The 22,126-nt window shown below is 42.6% G+C and overlaps 1 protein-coding gene across 1 annotated transcript in view; it reads right to left on the bottom strand.

The window, feature by feature from the left end:
- The window catches only part of FBN1 (fibrillin 1), a gene marked incomplete at its 3' end in the record, with an annotated part of 224,888 nt that overhangs the window by 94,656 nt on the left and 108,106 nt on the right, over nt 1-22,126 (bottom strand). Inside the window, exons 7-12 of the mRNA XM_015558912.1 lie at nt 20,554-20,751; nt 17,174-17,299; nt 11,328-11,453; nt 5,455-5,613; nt 1,141-1,320; nt 363-503 (exon numbers count right to left, since the gene is read on the bottom strand). Of these exons, the coding sequence (XP_015414398.1) occupies nt 363-503; nt 1,141-1,320; nt 5,455-5,613; nt 11,328-11,453; nt 17,174-17,299; nt 20,554-20,751 (930 nt within the window). The remainder of the gene's footprint in view (nt 1-362; nt 504-1,140; nt 1,321-5,454; nt 5,614-11,327; nt 11,454-17,173; nt 17,300-20,553; nt 20,752-22,126) is intronic.

Below are 22,126 nucleotides of genomic sequence, written 5' to 3'. Positions count from 1 at the left end.
CAGAGAGTTAGAGACTGATCTGAGGATGTTACCCTGTTGGCTTTGAAGATAGAGGGAGGACCCCTCAGACAAGGAATACAGAAGGCTCCAGAAACTGGAAAAGGCAAAGAAATAAATTTTCCTGAGAGCCTCCAAGGGGAGCACAGCACTGTAACACCTTGCTATCAGCCCCGGGAGACTGTGTTGGACTTCTAACCTACAGAACTATAAAATAATACATTTGTGTTGCCACTTGCAATGCCACTAACTTGTGATGCCACTAAGTTTGAGTTGACTTGTTACAGAGAATAGAAAACCTGTATAGTCAAGGAACAGAACACTGCAGTTACCTCTTGCTACCAACCTAGTGATCTATTACATACCGATGCATTCCCCACGAATGTCCAGCTGGAATCCTTTGTTGCACTCACACCGGTAGCTCCCAGGAGTTGGAATGCAGTGTCCGTTTTGACAGAGGTGACGAAACAACTGGCAGTAATCAGTGACGTTGACTGGCAGCACCCCTAAAGGAATCATATTAAATCCCATTAAAATGCTTTGTAATTAGGGTGTCTTTCATCAGCACTTAATCTGGCAATAATGGGCAAGATGCTGGATCATAAAGGAAGGAGACCCTGGGCAAACAAAGGTCAGCTGGCTTCAATAAAGCATACTTCCATCCTGCTCACACAGAGATCGCATGTGCACTGTGCACTGGCCAGGTATCACCTGCTTCTCTGTCTACTCCTCCCCACCCCTTTTTCCACCCCAATCTCAAGATTCCAGGTTGGAGGCATAAGGCAGTGAGTTATTGGCATTTACTTGCAAAACTGCTTTGTATGACTAATAATCCAAGGATAATTTTTATACCTCCTCTATTAATTCATCCTGTAATCAGATTTAAATCTCTCCCAAATCTTTCCCACAGTTGACTGAAAACATCTATAACATAAAAGGACATTAATCTCTGGAGAATATGAAACCTCCCATTTTTAATCTAAGAACTAGGTAAATTGGGAAAGTTTTATACAACACTATATAAACTCAAAGTTAATCCAAGATTTGGCAAAATTATTTAATGACTAAAGCAGCATAACCAACAACAAAAAAGTTAAGCTGACTAATGCAAGAAAAATTGCTAGATGAGTTCTGAATTCTTACTTGGTGGTTCCCGAGATGGATACGGATAGTCCACTGGTGGTCGAGGGCCTAGAACGCCAGGTCCCGGAGGAAAGCCAGGAGGAACAGGGTGAACTGGAGGAATGGGGCCAATGGGTGGGGGAGGATATCCTGGTCTCTCGGGAATCACCATAGGGACAGAGCACAGCTTGTTGTAATCCTCTGGAAAAACACAACAGAACACGGCAGCTAAGCTGTAGCATCTGTCATTGGCCCACAGAAATCATCCTTACTTCTCAAAGAAACCTTTGAGTAGCACTGATCTTCAAACCGCGTAGGTCAACTGAAGAAAAGGAAAAAACCCAACTGACTTCATTCCTATTCAGAATAATCTACAACAGCAGCCATACTGGTACAATAATTCAAAACCCAAAACAAACTTACCAGGGGGTGTACCAATGCCTCTTTCAAACCCAGGAAGTCTTTAACTTACATCACAATTCACTTCAAAGGAGAAGAAATGCCACTTTCTCCATCTAGTCCCACCTGTGGATCCCAAAGGACTCTAAAGAGTACCCTGAAAAGCCCAGATTTTATTTCATGCGCAATGGAAAGCACTGGAGGGCTTCAGCAGGGTTAAGACGTGAGAACATGAACATTTCCAGGTCATTCTTGCTAACGTGGAAGATGTACTGGAGGGAGCCAAGGCTGTAGCAGAACCCGGGGCAAGACAATGATGACTGAACAAAGGTGGTAGTGATGGAATCAGACAGAAGTAGATAAATTTAAAGCACATTTTAGAGAAAAATGAATAGTGCTTGGTGCAGGAGTAAATGTCAGAGTGGAGGGAAGAGAAAATTGAGAATGACTTCTAATTTCCTGGTTGTGCAATTGGGTAGATAGATGCAGGCTCTGATCCCTGGGGTGGGGAAAAGTGTGGTGGGGGGGGGTTTGGGGGGAGGAAGCTCTATGTTCCATCTAAACAGACGAGTTTTGAGACATCAAACATCCCAGTGCAGATGTCACACAGCATTTGTCTAAGAGAGTTTGAAGCCTAAAGAGAAGTCAGGCTGGACATAAGTTTTGCAGTTATCAGTAGATGGATGATACCTAAAGCCATAGAGATGGATGAGCTCATCTAAGGAAGGGAATTTGAGGACAGAATTCCTGAGGAACACCTACTTGTGAAAGACAGCAGAGTGATGGTGAAGGAGGGGCCCACGGGGCCCAAGGGGTGGTGGTCTGCTGCCAATGCTGCCTAATGACCCTCTGAACCAGTACACCCTCATTCAGGCCGATTCCTATTTCCCACAATGCCATGTCTTTATTAGAAGAAATTGTCTTTAGATCTCTGACACTTTTCCCCCCCGGGCTTCCAAACAGGTGTTTTTAAACAGCACCCAGGTTTCCAGAGATGTATTCACTTAACTAATCAGTTTCATGTTTCCCACAAATAGCCATATTCTGTCATAGTAACCTTCCTTGAGAAAAATGACCATGCAATTTTTAATGTATTTTTACTCTCTTGCTAGAATATTGATAACTGTATTATCACTGTCACAGAGAGATTCTCCCATAGTTATTTTCCATATTGGTTTAATCCATTAATAGAAATTAGGCCAATATTTTTCATTTCTTTGTGGACTAAAGTCTGGCTTCTTCTAAGACCCAGTAAAATGTCTTACTGAAATACATTCATAATTCAACCTCCCATGCTCAGCCTAGCCCTTAAATTGTGTCTTAAAATGCACATAAGAGGAACCTGTTAATGTGCTGAATTTAATTGAATGCCAATTATATTAAAGGACTCGTTTTGCTTCCAAGCATCAAGCAGCCTTTCTTTCTTTTTTTAGTCTTTCAGCATTTGTATAAAAGAAGTTCCATTGCTTATCGTAATTTCCGCTAATTAGGTGGGTATAGTACTTTAAGCATTAAATGCATCAGGTCCTCTCCAGGAGAGTGTATCAGACTGGGTCCTGTACTTTCTTCAGCTTAATAACTGTCCATTCAATGCCTTTACCTTCAGGATCAGCAATCTGGGGCGAATTTTGTTCAGTTGATGTCCACCTCTCCTATCCCCATTTAACCCAGAGATGATACGGATTTTATTTTTTGAAGAGTAAAAAACTGACCTATCTAAAATATTCCTTCCTATGTCCTCACTCTCGGTCAGAGGCCCAAGCTCTGTAGCACTGGTACTGGAACATTTGGGCAAACACACACCTACCCACAAATGTGTTTTCTCTATCAGTCTGCTTTGCCTGGGCCTACTTCAGCCTGTGCATCTTTCCTGGTACACCTAGGTCCCAAGGGAACCAGGCCTTCTGCCCCGAGTGTCCCAAAGTAGGTCTTCAGGCACCTAAACCTGCTCCAGTTTTCTCTCTCCTCTACTCAAGCCTCAACACAGGAAGAAATCCACATCGATGCTGCTGATTCCTAAGTTAACATATGTATTTAAAAAGCAATTTTCCTGGTACCCAAGCCATACGTCTTAGTAGGAAGTCACGTGTGTCTAAACAGCGACCTACTAAATGGTCTCCCTAATGAATGAAGGAGGGTGGGTTATATTTTTAGGTCAGAGACCGTAAGCAAATCAAACAAAATATATGACTTGGTATATGTTAAAAGATATTGAAAGATTTTATTGCTTCTTTAACTCACACATATAATTCTCAGCAATAAACAGAAATTTTATAGCAACATCTGTGAGCAATTCTATAACCCTCGATAATGGGCAATTCGCATTCTGTGAGTAGCATACTCTGAAGTATTTCATTTACTCTGCATTATCCACCCTCACCTTCCTTTTCTCTCCCAAATGTCCCTGATTTAAACACACTTTTCAGGAACCAGGTTGAGAAGGAGATATAACCCCAGTTATAACTTAGAACTGCTGGGAAAGATGTCACTTAATAAATTCTTCATTCTACTGATTGCCTCCTATAAGCAAGATTTTGCTAAGTACTGTGGAAGTGTTAAAAAAAAAAAAAGCATAAGGAACATGGGGCTATAATGATGTAGGAGATGTCCTAATGAGATTTACCAGCTAGTGAAAACACAATGTATGAACGCACAGAGGCACAAGGCAGGGCTGGTGGGACGGGTGCCGCAGCAGGAACAAAAGCCTGGAGCATTGAGGACAAAGCAGCAATTCCAGCTCGTTGTCTAGGGAGAGTATATGGGCCAGGTCACCTTTGAGCCAATCCTTAACAGACAAGAGGGTAGGTAATGAGCAGGATGGCAGGGGTGAGGAAGAAGGAATAGGACCTGAACTGGGGAGAAGTGTTAAGAGAAAAGAACATTTGAGTTTAGAAATGCTGTGACTGGGTTCAAGGAACACCAGATCACATTATGTAACAAGAAAATAAAGCTGGCCTGGCCAGTGTGGTTCAGTGGTTGGGCCATGAACCAGAAGGTCACGATTCAATTCCCAGTCAGGGTACATGTCCTGGTTGTGAGCTCGATCCCCAGTGTAGACCATGCAGGAGGCAGCCAATTAATGATTCTCTCTCATTACTGATGTTTCTACCTCTCTCCCCCTCTTCCTTCCTCTCTGAAATCAATAAAATATATATTACAAAAGAAAAGAAAGCTATTACAAAGAACAAGAGTTAAAAGATGAACAGGGAACAGATTTGGGGACTAACTATAAGGCTAAGTACTAAAATCTTATTTTCAAGAAATAAAGTGACTTAGACCAGTATATATGGCCTGACTTCATCCTGGGAAAATTTTTCTGGACATCTTTCTCTACATTTTCCCCCAGACATAATTTTTTTAACTGAACTCCGGATGAGTTATGCTTTGGGAAATGTATGTGGCGGCTGTGGAGTTCACGGAGATCAGCTAGTAGGCTACCGCAATAGCCCAGACGCGGGAAAATGAACATTACGTGGAAATAAATATGACAGATGAAAGAGATATTGTAAAAAAAAAAAAGTCAACAGAACTTGGCAAGTAGGAAAAGGAAAGTGTCAGATGTTAGGGAAGGAAGAAATGTGTACCCAGAATAGCTCCCCTGAAAGGCTCTGGGAGAGCCGCGTTTGATTCGGAGCTTTGGAGGACTGCATGCGGCCAAAAGAAATAGATGCGAATAAGAGGGAGCAATTGCTTCCAGAAAAGGGTGCTGTTCGGTGGTCATAGGCAAGCGAAGTAAGAAGCAGTACCTGAAGCAGTGTTATTGATATAGGCCTCTATGTTCCCAGTCCATGACCTGGGGAAATTTTCCTGAATGTCATCTCTTATTTTGGGGAATCTTACTTACCTGGGTTTCCATGAAATCTGCCTCATGCACGTTGCCACCAGGCCTGTGGGACCGAGTCGGGACACCCTGCAGTAAGCTGGGAGGGCTCTTACCAGTTGCTCTGATGGGACACATTTCAGGGGCGAGGGCGATCCCCGGAGACCAGCATCGGCCGATATCACAGCAGCACTGCATTTTGGTTATGGACTGTGGCAGCTGGTTAGAACAGCGCCCGTTTGCCAGAGCCGTGTAACAGTATCCTGGGCGAACGTCTGAGAGAAGAAAGAAACACGCACACACATCACTGAGATCAAACTGGTTACAACACTCTGCTGCCCGCCACCTCTGCGTTTCCCATTTGGGCTCCGGCAGCAGGAACGGACACTCCTGCCCCTGGAAGGGAAGCTGCGAGCCCCGCTCAGGAACAATGCTCCGACAGAAACCCTGTCTTCGGCTCACACCTTGTGCCCCTGCGAGCTGGTGCACTTGGCCCAAGGCCCACATTCCAATCCCAAGGTGGGAACGAATGATTACAACCATATGTGCCATAGGAAAAGAGAGACTAAGAAAACCACGGCGGTGACAGTTAATTATTACAAAGACAGGTCTCTCTACTGAAGGGAGACTGTGTTGTCCTTGGTTTCAAACGATTTCATTCGAGCCCCTTTAGGCAAATATTGATATAAATCTATTTTAAAACAACATTAAGTCTGCACTATAGTCTGCATTTCTAAAAGATCTTTCTTATTTTGCAGTCTGAAACTATGAGTCAGACTTGAGGGGTTTTTTTTTTAAGGAATGAGCCACTTTGCAGACAGATTCAATGCTTGCTAATCAAGATTTCCTTTTGTCCTGGGGCCCTAACGAATTTTATAAGGCACGAAATATTTACAAGTTCAAAATGTAGGCGATTCCAAGTTCTTAGTCCTATAGGAGACAATGGTTCTGGAAGCATTTATTTATTTATTTATTTTTGGCAGAAGATATTATCCCAAAGCAACATGGGAAGACATATTTCTCTCTATAGATCACTTTTACTAGGTGACATCATGTCTGACTGTCATGACAACATTGACACACCGAAGTGCAACCCTGGGCTACCAAGAAGGAACCAACTGAACACCTTGATCTACCTGGCACGTGTTTACTCTTCAAGTAAAGCACATCTCTGCACAGATAATACAAAATAATGTTCTGAAATGTAAATAATGTTTTACATATGCCTGTCATTTAAAAGAATATAAGTGGCAAATCCTTTTTGAAGTGTGGAATTTTTTAATAGTAAAAAAAATCTGCCCCTATGTTTCCTATAAGACTAAATATTAAACATTAAGTTTGCCCAAAGAGTTATACCTAGCATGGTTTTCATCTACATCCTTCTTAGGAATGCAAAGCCTTCAAATCTTGATGATTGCAATCCTATATAATAAAAGCCCAGCGACCGAATGGCAGAACAACCAGAATGACTGGTCGACCAGTTGCTATGATGCACACTGACCACCAGGGAGCAGACACTCAAGGCAAGAGCTGCCCCCTGATGGTCAGTGTGCTCCCACAGTGGGCGTGCCACTTGGCTGGCCGGGATGAGCGGCTGTTCCTGCTGCAAATCCCGGGGCCAACAACAGGCAGGAACCCAGGCTGAATGGATCACTGCCTCCTCGTCCCAGGCTCCTCCTCCTCGCTCCCTGCTGCCTCTTCTGGATGCCTGCAGGCCTTGCAGTGCTGCCACTGGGCTCACAGAGCTGACCCCAGAGGCTGGGAGGCGGGTTCGTGGCCACTGCAGGACTGAGGCCTACTTCACCGCCTCTCAGTGCTATTGTCCCTGGGTCTGGCCCCGACTGGGTCCCCTGGAGAGGCAAGTGCTCCAGCTCCATGAAAGATGCTAAACCAGGGAGCAGCCACTCAGAGGGCAGGTCCACAGCCACTCGGCTGATCAGGATGAGCGGTGCTCCCACAGCGGGTGGATCCCCGCAGGCCACGCCCCCACCAGGGCACAAATCTCATGCACTGGGCCTCTAGTAAATGAATAAAGTGAAATAAAATTTAAAAACCAGGCTAACTTAGAAGCAGTTACATTGTTAGCATCAAGTGATAAAGGCTACAACAAGCCTAGACAAACTGTAAAACTATGGGTCCACTTTAAAAGGTGCAAGATCATTTCTGAAAAGGACTTAAAACCACTAGCAAGAATGAATGTGCTTTCCAGAAATGTTTTGTGATCCCAATTCCTGCAGCTCTGGTCAGACTAATATTCTCAGCAAAGAGGCAGGACAAGTGTTAGGGGAGAGGGTGGGATAGGGGTGCAGACAAGGCATGTTCTGTGAAGCCAAGGGTGGCACCTCCTCCTGAAGAAGTTGGAGAGATAGGAGTTATTACATTCTAGTTAGCAATGCCTTAAAGCCACTAATACTTTGTATATTCAGGGATTGGTAAATATTTGAAGATCAGAAACCAAAGGCTGTTAAGAATGGAAAGAAATGTTAAAAACTGGCTTATATCCCAGCTTCCAATGAATTTAGTGGTCCAAACCCAGTGTAAACACTTGACCAAAATTTGTCTACATAATTTTCAGCATGGGTTATCTTTCAGAGAAAAGCTGGGGACAGCAAACTCATAATGGCCTAATGCCTATTATTTTGCAAATTAACTATGACACTATGTTACTGCTCCGCTGGCTATCTTATGTGCTAAATCAATGAGAATGAAACTCTTGATCAAAATGGTGAATGTTGAAAAAATTATCAGCCATGTTTCGGTTGCCACAGTCCTTGATTTACAAATGGTACCTGCACATGAAATAATCATTTTGCTTTTGCTTCACTTTTTCCAGAAGGACAGCCTTTGTTAAAAATGCACACATTTATACAACTCAACATTTTAAAGAAAACCTATGGGCTAACAGGTAAAAGAAGAGAAAATCTGTGAAAACCAGACTCTATTTGGAGGAACTGAGCCGTGGGCACACCAGCCTGAAGTTTCCTATGTCATCAGGTAGCAATGCCATAGTAAGTGGGGAGAAAACCATTCTGGTGCTGGATCACTTTGCATGGAGGGTCAGGGGTGGGTTTAGGATAATATGAAGACCTACGGAAGCCGAGGGAGAAGAATGTCAGGATTTGAAGGAGATAAAGGGAGGTAGGGGGAGCCGCAGACACCGTCAGCTATTTTACACCTGTCCTGGCCAAGACACCTAGCAGGAAAGGAACCGGAATTTCCTCCTTTCCCCCTCCCTCTCAGGACCCAGAAGCCACATCATAGCAGAACAAATATATTACAAATAGGTGTTTGCAGGTCCTCCTAGCCTATCAACAGGCCTCTCTTATCCAATCACTAGCATCATTGTGTCCAGCCCAGAGTTAGGGGCAGTGAGGCCTAAACTAGGTACAGGACATCTTTGGGACCCTGGGAGTTGATGTGACAGACACACTACTATGAAAAGACAACCCTACACAAAGGGTCTCAGTGTGCCAACAAATGATCACAGAACAAAAAATAAAATAATCCTGCCAGAGCTTACAGAACACAGAGGGCACTGGGGCTGAGGAGGGCTGAGAGTCGCAGGATGTGCTGACAGAAGGTAACAGAATTGCATGCTTAGAAGAGATATATAAGGAAACACTGCAGACCACCATCTACATATGGGATTTTTCTATTGGTTAGATTTACTGATTCCAAACAGCCAACTTACCAGCTAACCTTGGATTTGTATATAAGTTGGAGACTAAATCTATTTTCCTGCCAATAGGGATTATTTGAGGGGGGTGTCTCTGTGGTTTACCATGGCAGGAAATATTAGCATTAGCAAAGGCAGATACGTCCTCTGGATAATTTTATATAATAAATTGCTAATTATGGGTACCAGAAAGTTCCAAAGAAGGAGAAACAGCGCTTGCCTGGAGGTATGGCAAGAAAGTGACTGCATGGGCTTCATCTGGGAGGAAGCAGTGGAAGGAGGCCAGGTTGTGGACTGAGGCCCAGGCTGACATCCAGCTCCCTCACTTACCAGTCGCTTAAACAACTGGACCAACCTGTTTACCTGGACGCTCTAAACCCCAGCTTCTTCCATCTATGGCACCGTCATGAACATTAAGTTAGGTAACTTCCACAAAGTACCTCATACCAAGGTGATCCATAAATCTTAGTTCCCTCCCCACCCTCTTCCTTTGTAAAAAAATAGCATTAATATATCTAGTAAAAAGAAAAAAAACTTTTAATGTAAGAAATCTGATATGTAAATGTATTTTTAACCATTTTAATGTCATTTGAGTCTCTCTTTGAAAGTTAAAAAAAAATCTACCTATTATCTGGCCAGGAAAGGACTTCCGATCTACGTCTGTGCTAAGCATATCCACTAGAGGTCATATGCTAATTGGGACTTTTTTGGGGGGGGGGGAACTATATATTGCACTTGTCATTCTTTCACTGCAGTTCCTATTCTATGGATAGATCCTGGAAAATCCAGCAATCTGGGCACTCCCATTGTTTCTAATGAAAAGTCAGATATCCTTCCCTCGCTAGTTGTAGTTATCCAAATGTCAACTGTAAGAGACTGCCCTCGGCTTTTATTATATGTGACTAAGTAAAAAGGAATCCAGAATTTCAAGTGCAATTTCGTTTTGGTCAGAAATCCATGGCCTGTGGTGAGGATGTGAAGCTGAGTGTCTCCAAAAATATGGGCCAGAAACAAACATCAAAAGATAGCCTTCACTTTTCTCCAAGGCCATTTGCCACGGGCTTCCTAGCATTGTCCCAAGAGTAAAGGCTTACTCATCTTGATATTCAACAAATCTTTACTGAGTGCCTACAACATAGGAGACACTGTGCTGAGAACCACCAGGGATATGAGGACAGTAGTTACTAGTCTTTAAGGGTAGCTTATGGCATAATTAGTGAGATAAAAACATGCAGACATAGAATTTCCCTATGAGGCCATTTGTGAGAAGCATGTCCCTGGGTAAGGGAGAAATAGCTTTCGGGTAAGCTGATCTGGAACACCCTCAAAGACAGAGGGCCTGAGAAGAATGTGAAAGGGGGCTTGAGCTGGGAAGAAGGGTGTCTTGAGTGGTGGGTGCAGCATGTATGATTACAGGCATGAAGGGATAAAAATGAATGGCCTGTTTGAGGGTGAGAAGCAGGAGCTGTGCTGACAACTTAGCGAGATTGGGAGCGGGCAGAGAGCGAAGCTTCTTAGCTATCAGGCTGCACACTCTGGAACTTGAACTTTAGTCTAAAATAATCGGTTTTGAAGGGAGTCTCAGCAGTTGTTAAATCCAGCAGTTGTCAAATCTATTTTTTAAAACAACAAACCCCTTATTTAATTAATATTTTTCATGGAAGTTTAACATCCAACCAGATAAAAACAGAGCTGGAGGGTGTGGACGTGGGGATTGGGGGTGGAAGGCAACAGCCCTCTCCACTCAGCCTCTCCATGTTCATAGCTCCCTCTTTAACCCCAAAAGCTCTGGGGGGCTTGCAGCACCTGAAGGATCCACTAACCTCCAAATCCTAATGGAAAACTACCAGAGCCAGAGAGTTATTTAATCAGAGCACTACTTGAGGAAGATAAATCTGACAAGATAAATTGTAGAGAAGCCAGGGAGCAGGAAGACCAATGAAAAGATTATGGCAAAACTTCAGACCTGAAATAGTATAGGTCCCAGGAAATGACTGAAGGTTGGGGGTCAAAAGAGAGAAGAATCAAGCAGGGCTTCAAGGTTTGACACTTGCATAACTGCAGGTTAATTCATAGCCTGAGGATATCTGTAGGGTCTCCTGGATCACCCCTCCCTATTGGAGGCAAAAATCCCAAAACAGGACCACAGGGTGCCTCTGCTCTTTCCAAGGGTGCTTGACTGTTTAATAGATTTCCATAGGCGTACATTTTACATTAAGTGAGAAATTATATGACCCCTTAACAGACTTGTTTAGAAAGATGTTATGGAACTAATTGACAGAAACCATTCACGCTGTTTACAATTAGACCTACCTATGCACCTGGTGCCATCGGGAGAGGTGTAGAAACCGGGGGGACATTTGCAAAAGTAGCTGCTGACTGTGTTTGTACATTCGCCCCCGTCACAGATTCCAGGAATGGTGCTGCACTCATCAATATCTGGAACATAAAGAAGAGTTTCGGTACTCACAGAACACAATAGACAACTGTTTGTTACCCAAGGACTCAGATGTGACATTAGTCAAATAGTGTTGCCAGAAACAGCAATCTTTACAGAATAAAAGCTGCACATAAAAAAGTCAATTCAAAGAGTGGGTGCTTCTCCTCTCGATACAGGTTTACCCAAGAAATCCACCAAATTCATTATAAAAGCAAAATAAAATAAATTTCCCCTTTAAAATCTAAAACTTTGTACTGCTATTTCACCAAGTAACTACAGCATGCTAACAGTCCAAATGTCACTTATTTTTAAATTCTGTTTTCTCTTTCTCTCTCCATGGTGTGCATTCAGTTAAGCTTCCTCTCTATGTACCTTATGGTCTGCATCAGTTCTTGCATTGCGTTTCAATCTGATTTTCCACAAAGCAGATACCAAAATCCCACAGAGAAGACCATGTGGTTTGAGTGATGACCAAACTTGGCCACAATGGAGCACTCTGGCTGCCATTACGATGCTTCTCTGTGGGTTCAGGGGAGAGCAGGGGGGAACACTGGGATGCTCCACCCAGAACCCACAACAGTATTAAGAAGAAAGCACCTTTCTCAAAGTGTCCCTAAAAGTTAATTTCTAAGTCATAAAATATCTATCAAAGATCCTGTGGGGAGATAGTGTCTATGGAAAGAAATCTTTTTCTACCTGATAGTATAAATGATTGCTACCATTCCTATTAAAATACAATATATATCAATATCCAAAGAGGTTATTTATGTGATAGCATATATCAGAGAAACGCCATTGTAAAACCAGAATTAATTTGGCCAGATGGAGAATCGTCTTTCACTTGCTGGCTAGGTCAGATGTGGACCCCTTACTGAAGACTATCGCAGCAACAATGAGAATGAGCTGACATGTGCTGGGTGCCGGGCATTGTCTAAACCAGTGATGGCGAACCTTTTGAGCTCGGCGTGTCAGCATTTTGAAAAACCCTAACTTAACTCTGGTGCCATGTCACATATAGAAATTTTTTGATATTTGCAACCATAGTAAAACAAAGATTTATATTTTTGATATTTATTTTATATATTTAAATGCCATTTAACAAAGAAAAATCAACCAAAAAAATGAGTTCGCATGTCACCTCTGACACACGTGTCATAGGTTCGCCATCACTGGTCTAAACGCTTTATGTGTGTCAACTCCTCTAATTACCCCTGTAATTCTGGTGCCCAGGAGGCCTCCAGAGAACTGGCATGAGTAATGCCCAAAATAAGAGCCAAGAGGTTCATTCATAAAGTGATGTTAAACCCAAGTCTCCACTGCCAGGGGCTGGGGAGAGGGAGGAACAGAGTTTCCACTTAGGTGCACACCCTCAAAGGTCAGCAGGTTAGAAAACTCACTGTAGTGCGAACCTCCCTAATTTTCACACAGATCAAGATAGAACTCCCAGGCCATACTCCTCAATGTGAGAAAGCTTCAATGGCTCTGAGTCCCCTTCAGTGCCCTCTCCTGAGTGACACAGCCCTTTCCTCCATGTGTCTAGGGCCTTTCTACTTCCCTGCATCCCCTCACTTCCTGGGTCCTGTTGCTTCCCAGGGAGGGAAGCAAGAGTTCTGATTTCATGACCAGGCTGTGAGGAGGTCTCGAGAGGAAAAGGCTAAATAAATAAAGCATTTGTGTCAGAATCACTCATACTCTGAAATTCATTCATATGAATTTATTATTTCTCCAGGCTCTTATCACTCTGTGTTTATCTCCTACCCGGGACCCCGGGTAGGAGAGTCTGGGAACAGTGGCTTTCTCAGTTTCTGCAAGTCCATCTTTTCAGGGGCCCAGTGAGCAGTGAGGCTTGGCTGGGAAGAGGTGCTTCTGTGCTTGGGACACTTCCCCTCTTCCCCTGGGGCAGGCGAGAGAGGCAGAGCTGCTGGGGAGTAGCTATCCCTTGGGAGATGCTTGTGTCATGCTTGTCTCTCTATGGACCTGAGAAGGGACACAAATGATAGGTCCTTTTCCTTTGGATTTGCTGCCCGGATCTTTGTTCTTGGTCTTCTTTCCCTTCCAACTATCTCTCCCTGGGCATTCTTCCTGTCCCTCAGCCACTTCCCTATCCTAGGGCTCCTCTAGCAGAGGGAAGAAAGGAGGGGGAACTGGAATGGAGGTTGGTCCAGGTATCATTGGGACCCTCAGCTATTCGGGAGCTCCATCCAGGATCATGGACATCTACCCTGAGTGAGAAACAGGGAAAACCAGTTAACCTGATCTGGACCATCTAGAATCTAGATTCTAGATTACTCACTAGGAAGATATAAAACTAAAAATTGTGGAAGTTGTTTAAAAGCAACATGTGACACTACTAATTATGAATGTCACCAAGCTGGTGAGATGAATTTTGCTTTATTACACACACAAAATCCGGTGAAAAATGTGTCACTAAAAAGTAAACAGGCTGATTCTTCAAGTCACATGGAAAAAACCATCAGCCACGCTACCTGATAGTCACACTAGGTATGCCAGCACACATGGTTTCTTAGTCACCCAGCACCGGCAGCCTGATCACAACGGGACAATAGTGAGAAATGCGGCGATGGGGTCTGGATGGCAGGACTGGAAAGAACCCAGATACCATCTTGTTCAACCTCCTCATTTGAAAACGGAAGTAACTCAGAGCTGGTAATCGACTTGTCCAAGATCACTAAGAGGATGAGGGACATTACTTGGACTGGGGCCAGGTCTACTCTATTCCCAGGGCTCTTACGTCTCTACCACAGAGATTTGTTCAGCAACGGTACAGGGAGCCAGTGACCTTGAACAGTGAGAGTCTGTAAGCAGCTGAAGAAGATGGAGCTCTTTCTATGTCTATGGGTTGAGTAACTCAGGAATTCTTGATGCCTGAGCTATAAGAATCCCTAAAGCAAGTAGCCATCAGATAAATATGCCATTATTTCAGAAAGGGAAGTCCTAGGTTTTTGGCTCACATAGTAGGGAGTGTACACACTTAAGAACTACATTTTTAAAAAGCCCTTTGCATCCTGCAGCACTATTATAATTGGGCTGGGCTGGTGATAATCTAAATCCTAAAATATTAGGTTCATAAGGAATCCAAGGGACTTCTTCCAGAAATAAAACTTAATCCTTTAATTACACTTTATTTCTTAATTTCCTCCCACAATAGCCTATGCAAATAGGGCTTGGTTTCCAAAAAGAAAATGCTCGTGTCCTTTTAGTGTGCACACTCCAGTCATTGAAAATTCCTAGTGATGGAGGGCATGGACTGTGTCCGTCTTTCTCCATTCACAGGATGACTCTCAATCTTTTTCTCCCACTTATGAAAATTTAATAATTATTATTTAATCACTTCAGTTTGTTCATTTACACATCAAATGCACCTAAATTGTACATGACTTTTTTTAAGTTTTGAGAAAAGGGGAATATTTTAAGAAAGGAGAATTCTCCCAGAGGAAGATCTTCTGGAAAGCTGTTTCACCATCACAAAGAGAGTGAAGGTTAGCATCTTGTAAATTTGCTAAAGCCAATTTCTGATTGAACTGGTGTGTGTTTTTAAATTACTGCGGGCTTCCAGTCAAGAGGAAGATACATTTAAAAAGCCACCAAAGTAATGACAACGATGCCAGAACAATTTCCACAAGGGCACAGAATCCCATGTGGCCCGACCATCTTCTGGGGGCTCATAGATGGTCTCTTCAGCCTTTCAGCCACGCGGGCCAGAGGGTCTGGAATTCCTCCTATTGAGCATCTGGAGATCATCCTATGCCCAGAGCTATGCCCTCCCCATCGTGAGGCGCTGCAGCGGGAGAAGAGCGACGAGCCTGGCGGGGACCCAGCTCACCAAGCATCCTGAGAGGGCTTTCTGATTACTCAACCGGGATAAGGAGGCAACCGTCTCACAGCAGCCTCCAGGCTAGAGAACACGTAGTATAAACAGGGTCTCTTCCAATATCAATTTTGCAAAGAAAAATAAAAAGGAAGAGAAAAAAACCACTATCTGAATTTAATGTAACAGTAGATGGCAAAGAAAGAAAAAAAAAGGTCTAGCCAAAAGTATTCTGTTTTTATCTTGCTACTGACTTCAATATGTAGCTTGGGGAATGGGGTTAGGGTGGAATATTTGTGGAAAATGGTTAAGTAATTCTCAGACTGAATTTTTGGTCCATTAGATATACCACCATAATAGGTTTCTTAGCATTAATAAAAGGATTTTGAATCATTTTTGTTTCTGTCTGGATATTAAATCCGAGTGTCTTCTGTCTCGTTCACAACCACAGAAGGTGCTCGGTCCCAACTGATGCTAACTGATGGGTCTGGGTGAAAGATAAGGGACGTAGGAAAATGATTCTAGTTCAGACTGGAAGCAATAATAATTTCAGAAAACGAAACAGACTGGCCAAGTCCTACACCCTATATTCCCCTCTCTGAAAGCTGACTCTGTTTCTTGAAGATGAATATATTAATCTGAGACCGCCTAAGCCTGTAAGCCACAGCCCACTCTGATGTGGATTTTGTATGCCATAAATCTTAATAGTGTACTAATGTCATCAAAATGTATGTATGATGATACCTAAAAACATATACCATAATATTTTAAAATTTGGAAGTATAATTGTTAAAGTAGAGGTTGCCCTAGCTGGTTTGGCTTGATGGATGGAGTGTTGTCCTGCAGACTGAAGGGTCCCAGGTTCGATTCCGGTCAAAGGCACATGCCTGGGTTACAGGCTTGATCCCCAGTGTGGGGCGTGCAGGAGGCAGCTAATCAATGATTATCTCTCATCATTGATGTTTCTATCTCTCTCTCCCGCTCCCTTCCTCTCTGAAATATATATATTTAAAGTAAAGGTAATGGTTTACATCTAGGAAAGAAGACAACATAAGTGCTAGAGTGTGAACCAAAAGATGAAAAATGTTTTCTCTGCTGATCAGAGATGTAGGCCTGAGAATGGTGGTACATTATTGTCGGAAATTACATATAAGGTACATGCACTCACCAAAGAAAAGAGGGTTCAATGCTGCCTACTCATTTCCTGGGTGTTTCCCTCTCATAGAAAAAAAATAGTATTTATTACACTTAGAAGCCAGGCCTCAGTAGTGGTGAATATGAACATATTTTCTGTACACATATTTTTAGAAGCTCAATCTATAAACTAGATGCAAATAAATCACTCTACCTCAAGTCATTTTTGTTTAACATAAAAAAGGTGTCCATTTAACAGGCAGAAAAGAAAATTCTAAACTTGACCTAACCCTAACCCTAACCCTACTTGTACCTGGAGAATAAATGAGTTCTTTGGTCTCTTTAAAAAAAAAAAAAATCAAACGTACGTTTTAACTAGGAAAACATTAGAAGATAAGGTATTCTAAATTATATGTAATGATCAAATTTAAATTTATATCTACAGAACTATGCAAAAACATGTGTCTTAAACACTGTAACCCAAATATTGGAAAAAGGGGGACATCTGTAGTAATGTCACAACAGAAATAAAATTAAAATGTCATGTTTTAATATTTAATTTTTGGGTCTAAAAAAGTGGAAAAAGCTGCCAGGCTTTTCAAAGGCATATTATTCCTGGTGAGAATGTTTTATTTACACATTCATAGGAATGACAAAGACAGAAGGAATTAGGAATAATTTACAAAAAAAACTTGCCACTGATTTCGATTTTACCTGCCCCTCCATTTTTGAACTGCAAAGCCTGATATTTCTTACCTTCACATTTTTGTGACACTTCATTAAATTTGTGTCCAGCAGGGCATTTGCACTCAAAAGATCCAACAGTATTGATGCAATTTCCTCCTTGACAGAGCCCAGGGATGGCCTGGCATTCATCCACATCTGTCAGATTTTAGGTCAGAGAGAGAAAAAGAGAGGAAAGAGAGAGAGATTAATTTATACAAAATTTACTAATTCATATAAAATATTCTTATAATGTTTTCTATATGAAGTTATAAGCATTTGTTATTTTTCCATCTTTCCTCATGTAGAGAAGAATTTATACTAACTTTTCGGGGTTTGATCATGCATGCATGCAAAGGTACAATGACAAAAACGGTTGACATTAAAAACTAGAATTATTCAAGAAACCCTTAAAATCAAAATGTAACACAATCTATAGCAAAACTGTCTTTGAGTTGTATTGAATAATTCAGTTAAAACAGACTTCTCTTAAATAAGGTCACTCAGACTACACAAGAGAGCTAATGTTTTTATACAAATTCAATGCAACATGTTCACCTTGCATTCTGTAGAACTGTCTTGTGCAATAAAAATTAAAGAACACAGGAAGTTAGGTCAAGAAGTGGGAAATCCCAGATGAAGCACCTTGCTGGCAGAGTGGTGATGGGAGAGGACCTTTTAAAGTCAGATCATGTCCGCCTAAGCTCAAAACTTCAATCCACATTAAGCCCTAGAAAATGCTCCCTAACCCCTCTACTCTCCGACCTCATGTCCTAACCTCCTCCCTCTCACACTCCTCTCCATGCGCACTGGCATCCTTGCCTGGCCTCAAATACACCAAGGATGCACCTGCCATGGGCTTTGTGGTGGCGGCCCCTCTGCCTGGGCCATTCTTCCCCCACACAGTTGCCTGGCTCATGCCGTCCCATCCATCAGGTCTCTGTTCCTAAGGCACTTCAGAAGCAGACCCCTCCCTGACCAGTCTAATGGCAACACCCAGCCCCCCATCAGTCACCACCCTTCTTAGTTACTCAGCTTACTTTTCTCCATAGGATGAATCACCAAGTGACCCAATACGTAGATTTGCTTTGTTTTGATTTTATAAATTGATTATCTTCCATACAGCAGGTTCTTTGTTCATTTCGTTCACTGCTGTATCACAGCACCCAAGGAAGAAACCTGTGGGTCCTACATGGAGCCTCAACTATGAACCTCCCAGGAACAAATGTAATCAATGAAGGCTCCTGACATCCAGTTAGAAAGATGGTGAAAGTGCCATCTTTCTCCATGTACTCTTTCTCCATCTTTTCATCCGCAACATGCAAAAGTCTGGTTTAGTGAAGAACCCCAGGGAAGCAGTCTAACGCTTCTTCCTCTGCTTTGGGTATTTTCTTAGAAATCTAGAAGCCTGGTACCCTCTTTAGTTTCACTCTTCATTGTGTGAAACAAGAGAGCGATGACCAGTTGTAAGACCTCTAAGCAACCTGAGTTCTTGAGAAAAGTTGGCACAAAGGAAAAGGGGCAACAAAGGAACAACCATTTATTTTGGTGTAAAAGTGTTACTTCCTGTTTTAGATGGAATGTCCTGGCCCACAAATTAATGACTGTATGTGAAATATAATTAAGTTATGTTCTAGAGCTCATCTCAATTTTTTCTTAGGTCAGAATTTCCCAGTCACTTGGTAGGTTAAATATGTTTATTCAAATGTTATTTAAAATTAAGATTGTACATAGAAGCAAAATTATACAGTCTTGTTGATTGTTATTTTTGGCCAAGAGGAAATATAGATGAGGGCACTTCTCTACTGGCCATACATTCTAAAAATGAAGACCCAATAAGCTCCTTAATAAACCCTTTTGCCCACAGCCCCTTACATCTGGCCCAAGGTCTCACAACACCAGCAAGGAGACAGAGCCCCAAGCAGACAGCAGAATCCCTCAGGGTGGAGATGAAGAATTTCATTCACAACGTGGCAATACAGCTACCATTTCTATTCCATGGCTTTTCACAAATTTTCTTATAAAATGCTTTTTTTCTTGGGTGTTGAATAGCAGAGTCAGGGAGGGACAGAAAGAAAATGCTGGAAAAGTCCAGACTGTATTAAATGAATAGCAAAGCTAAAGAGCAGTAGCTCTTTCCTCTCCCTCTTCATTCTCTTTCCCCCAAAATATCTTAGCACCTCAGCCTCTGACTCATGGATGGGCAGCTGGGGCACTCAAATTCTGGCTCCCTGGTCAGTCAGTGAGTTCATGGGCATTAGCTGACCTCAGAACACCAAGGCCAAGAATTTCTTCAAAATTCACTGGGACTTTCTAAGGATGAGAAAAGCGAAAGGCACCAAAGAAAAGGGGAACTAAATCTACCCTATCTTATAAAATCATACACTCAACTGCTTTGTAATTCTTGGGTTTCAAAGTGACTTCTTGCTGTTTCTGACACTGAGAAGGATACATCCAAAGGAGTCGTATGTTGTACATAGAAGCCAGAAGCCAGCCTCAACAGTGTTTCTCAGGAGATGAATTTATTGAAGTCTCATTTAATGGAGACCCATAGGACTGTGTGATTAAGCTCAAGTTCTGTTTTATTGCATATTACCCTTAGAATTAACATATAGAACAAAACCAAACTAGTCTCTATTTGCCTCAGAAAAGCATACCCTGAATTTTCTGCAAATATTGCAACTTGCTAAAAAAGCACCGAAGATGTTTAAAGGAAACAGAGACAGCCTGGGAGTTTTCAGGCCCATCAGTTTAGTGCACGGCTGCCTCCGTTCACTTCCTCCTGTTTCCTGCCAGACATCCAGACAATAAAAGAATTTGTACAGCTGGAAGAACAGGAGTAAAAGCCAAAAACAGAGTAAGGGCTTCTAGGGGAGGCAGGAGAAGAAGCAAGCAGGCAACATCTGGGGATATTTAAAACTGTGAACCAAAGCCTAATTTATTTCTGACTTGTAAAGAAAAAAAAAGCATAATGTAGCCCATAAAATGGAGAGAGATGCAACAGTAAAATGGAGAGAGATGCAATTTTCTTCAGGTCAACTGAGTACAACCTAGGAGACACGGAAACTCCAACGATTTTATATGAAGGGGGAAAAAATCAAGAAAAACAAACGACCTTGACCACAAATTTTGCTTTGTGTGCACCCACAGCATTGCTGTAATGCGCAGCACTGCTAGAACTAGAATCATAGCACCTCAGGGAAGCACCTCTGAGGTCCCAAGGAGAAACTGCTGGCAAGGAAAATCCAGGGAGAGCCACACTTCTAACGCCTAAGTTGGATGTCATGCCGTCAGAGAAATCGTGAAGTTATGTCTCTGACGCTGCTTTTCCATTCTCTCCAACGTTGTTGGAAAATGGCCCTCCAGAGCAAACGAGATGAATCCATTAATAACTCCACCAGCCCGGGATTTACCTTGACAAGCTCCTGTGCGGATATTGGGAATGAAGCCACGGCGGCAGGGGTGGGGCTGGGCAGGGCACATCTCGCAGGGGTGGCCCCAGGCTCGGCCCACGGTGGCGCAGCAGAGGGTTTTTGTGCAGACAATCCCGCTGAGCTGTCCCTGGCACATCTGGTTGCTGACCACAGTGAAGCACGGGCCCGTCCTGTAATCTGAAAATAAAGAAGAAGAAAGCCATGAAAGTCCAGAAAGCCAGAACCATCCTGCAGAGGAACCCTGTGCCCCATCTTGCTTAACTCCAAATCACTGACCTCATATGATGTCTCGGGAAGTCCATTCTAACTCTGAACCCCATTTCCCTCTCCTACAAAATGGGGATAGACACATCAATTCCTACCCATTTAGAAGATGCTGTTGTGAGGATCAGACGAGCTAACAGATACTACACCTGAGCTGTGCTATACAAATATAACATGATGACATTATTACCTGTCCGCTCACTCAGGAAAAGGTATCAGTGCCTACTAGGAATCAGCCCTATGTCTGATTAGATGCTTCCGTGATTAGGAGACGAAGTCCTTGCCCTCACAGAGCTCACAATCTATTATTATTCAGGCTGTGAAAACAAAGAATTTAAGAACCTTCAGCAAGGCAACTCATGACCCCTTCTACTTGGGAGCTCCTTAAACGAAGAAATAGTTACCTGTTTCTCCTGAACTGAGCCTATCTTATTTCAAATACAAAAACAAGTAAACAACCAAAAAAGGTGTTTTTTTATTTATTTAGTCACGTTAAAGACATGAGGTATTGGATATAAAGAGTATGGGCAATGGTCTGAAATCATTATAATCCCTGGGCAAAAGGAACATCTTAAAGCAAACAGAAATAAGCTAAGGAAGGTCACAGGAGAATTTCCAAGGAGTCTCACCAAACACAAGATCTGCCTTTTTTTTTTTTTTTGTATAAGGGAGAAAGTCCATCTGGATTCAGCAACCAACAAGAAAGCAAGAAAGAGTAAGATGTGGGGAACACAGAAGACCAAAGCCAGGCTGTCCTCTGTCGCCTGTGGGAGAAATTGGGACGATAATGTCCCCTTCTGCTCTACAATGGCCTCAACTGATAAGGGAGGCTGGGCTGTGGCAAGTCTCATGGGCTCCCATCCGCTACCCAACACTGAAAGATTCCTTGTGTCATTTTTGGAAGTGCACAGATACAGAGAGAGTGTTTCCTGAGAGTCTTGGGATGGACTAGATGACCTCAGTAAGTTCCTTTCCCCACTGAATTCTATGGTTTTATGAACATCCCTGTGTGTGCCAATGACACCCTGGGTTATGTTTTCATTTTTATTTTTTTCTTTCTTTCTCTAAGTAGCTCATGGAACAGAGACATGCAATTTACTAAGGACAAGTCTTCATGACAGTACTGCAAGACTAACCTTAGACCTTTGTTCCCCTCAAGTCTCTATATGCTCGGGCCCCGCCCACCTTTCCCAGCCCACCTTCTTGACACTTCCTCAGTTTGTCTTTTTACTTTGTTTATGTATATTTCACCCACATGATTATTTTTTACTTTTATATAGTCAAATTC

Source organism: Myotis davidii, unplaced genomic scaffold (assembly GCF_000327345.1).
Source record: "Myotis davidii unplaced genomic scaffold, ASM32734v1 scaffold132, whole genome shotgun sequence".
NCBI lineage: Eukaryota > Metazoa > Chordata > Mammalia > Chiroptera > Vespertilionidae > Myotis > Myotis davidii.
This window is presented reverse-complemented; position numbering and strand designations above follow the sequence as displayed.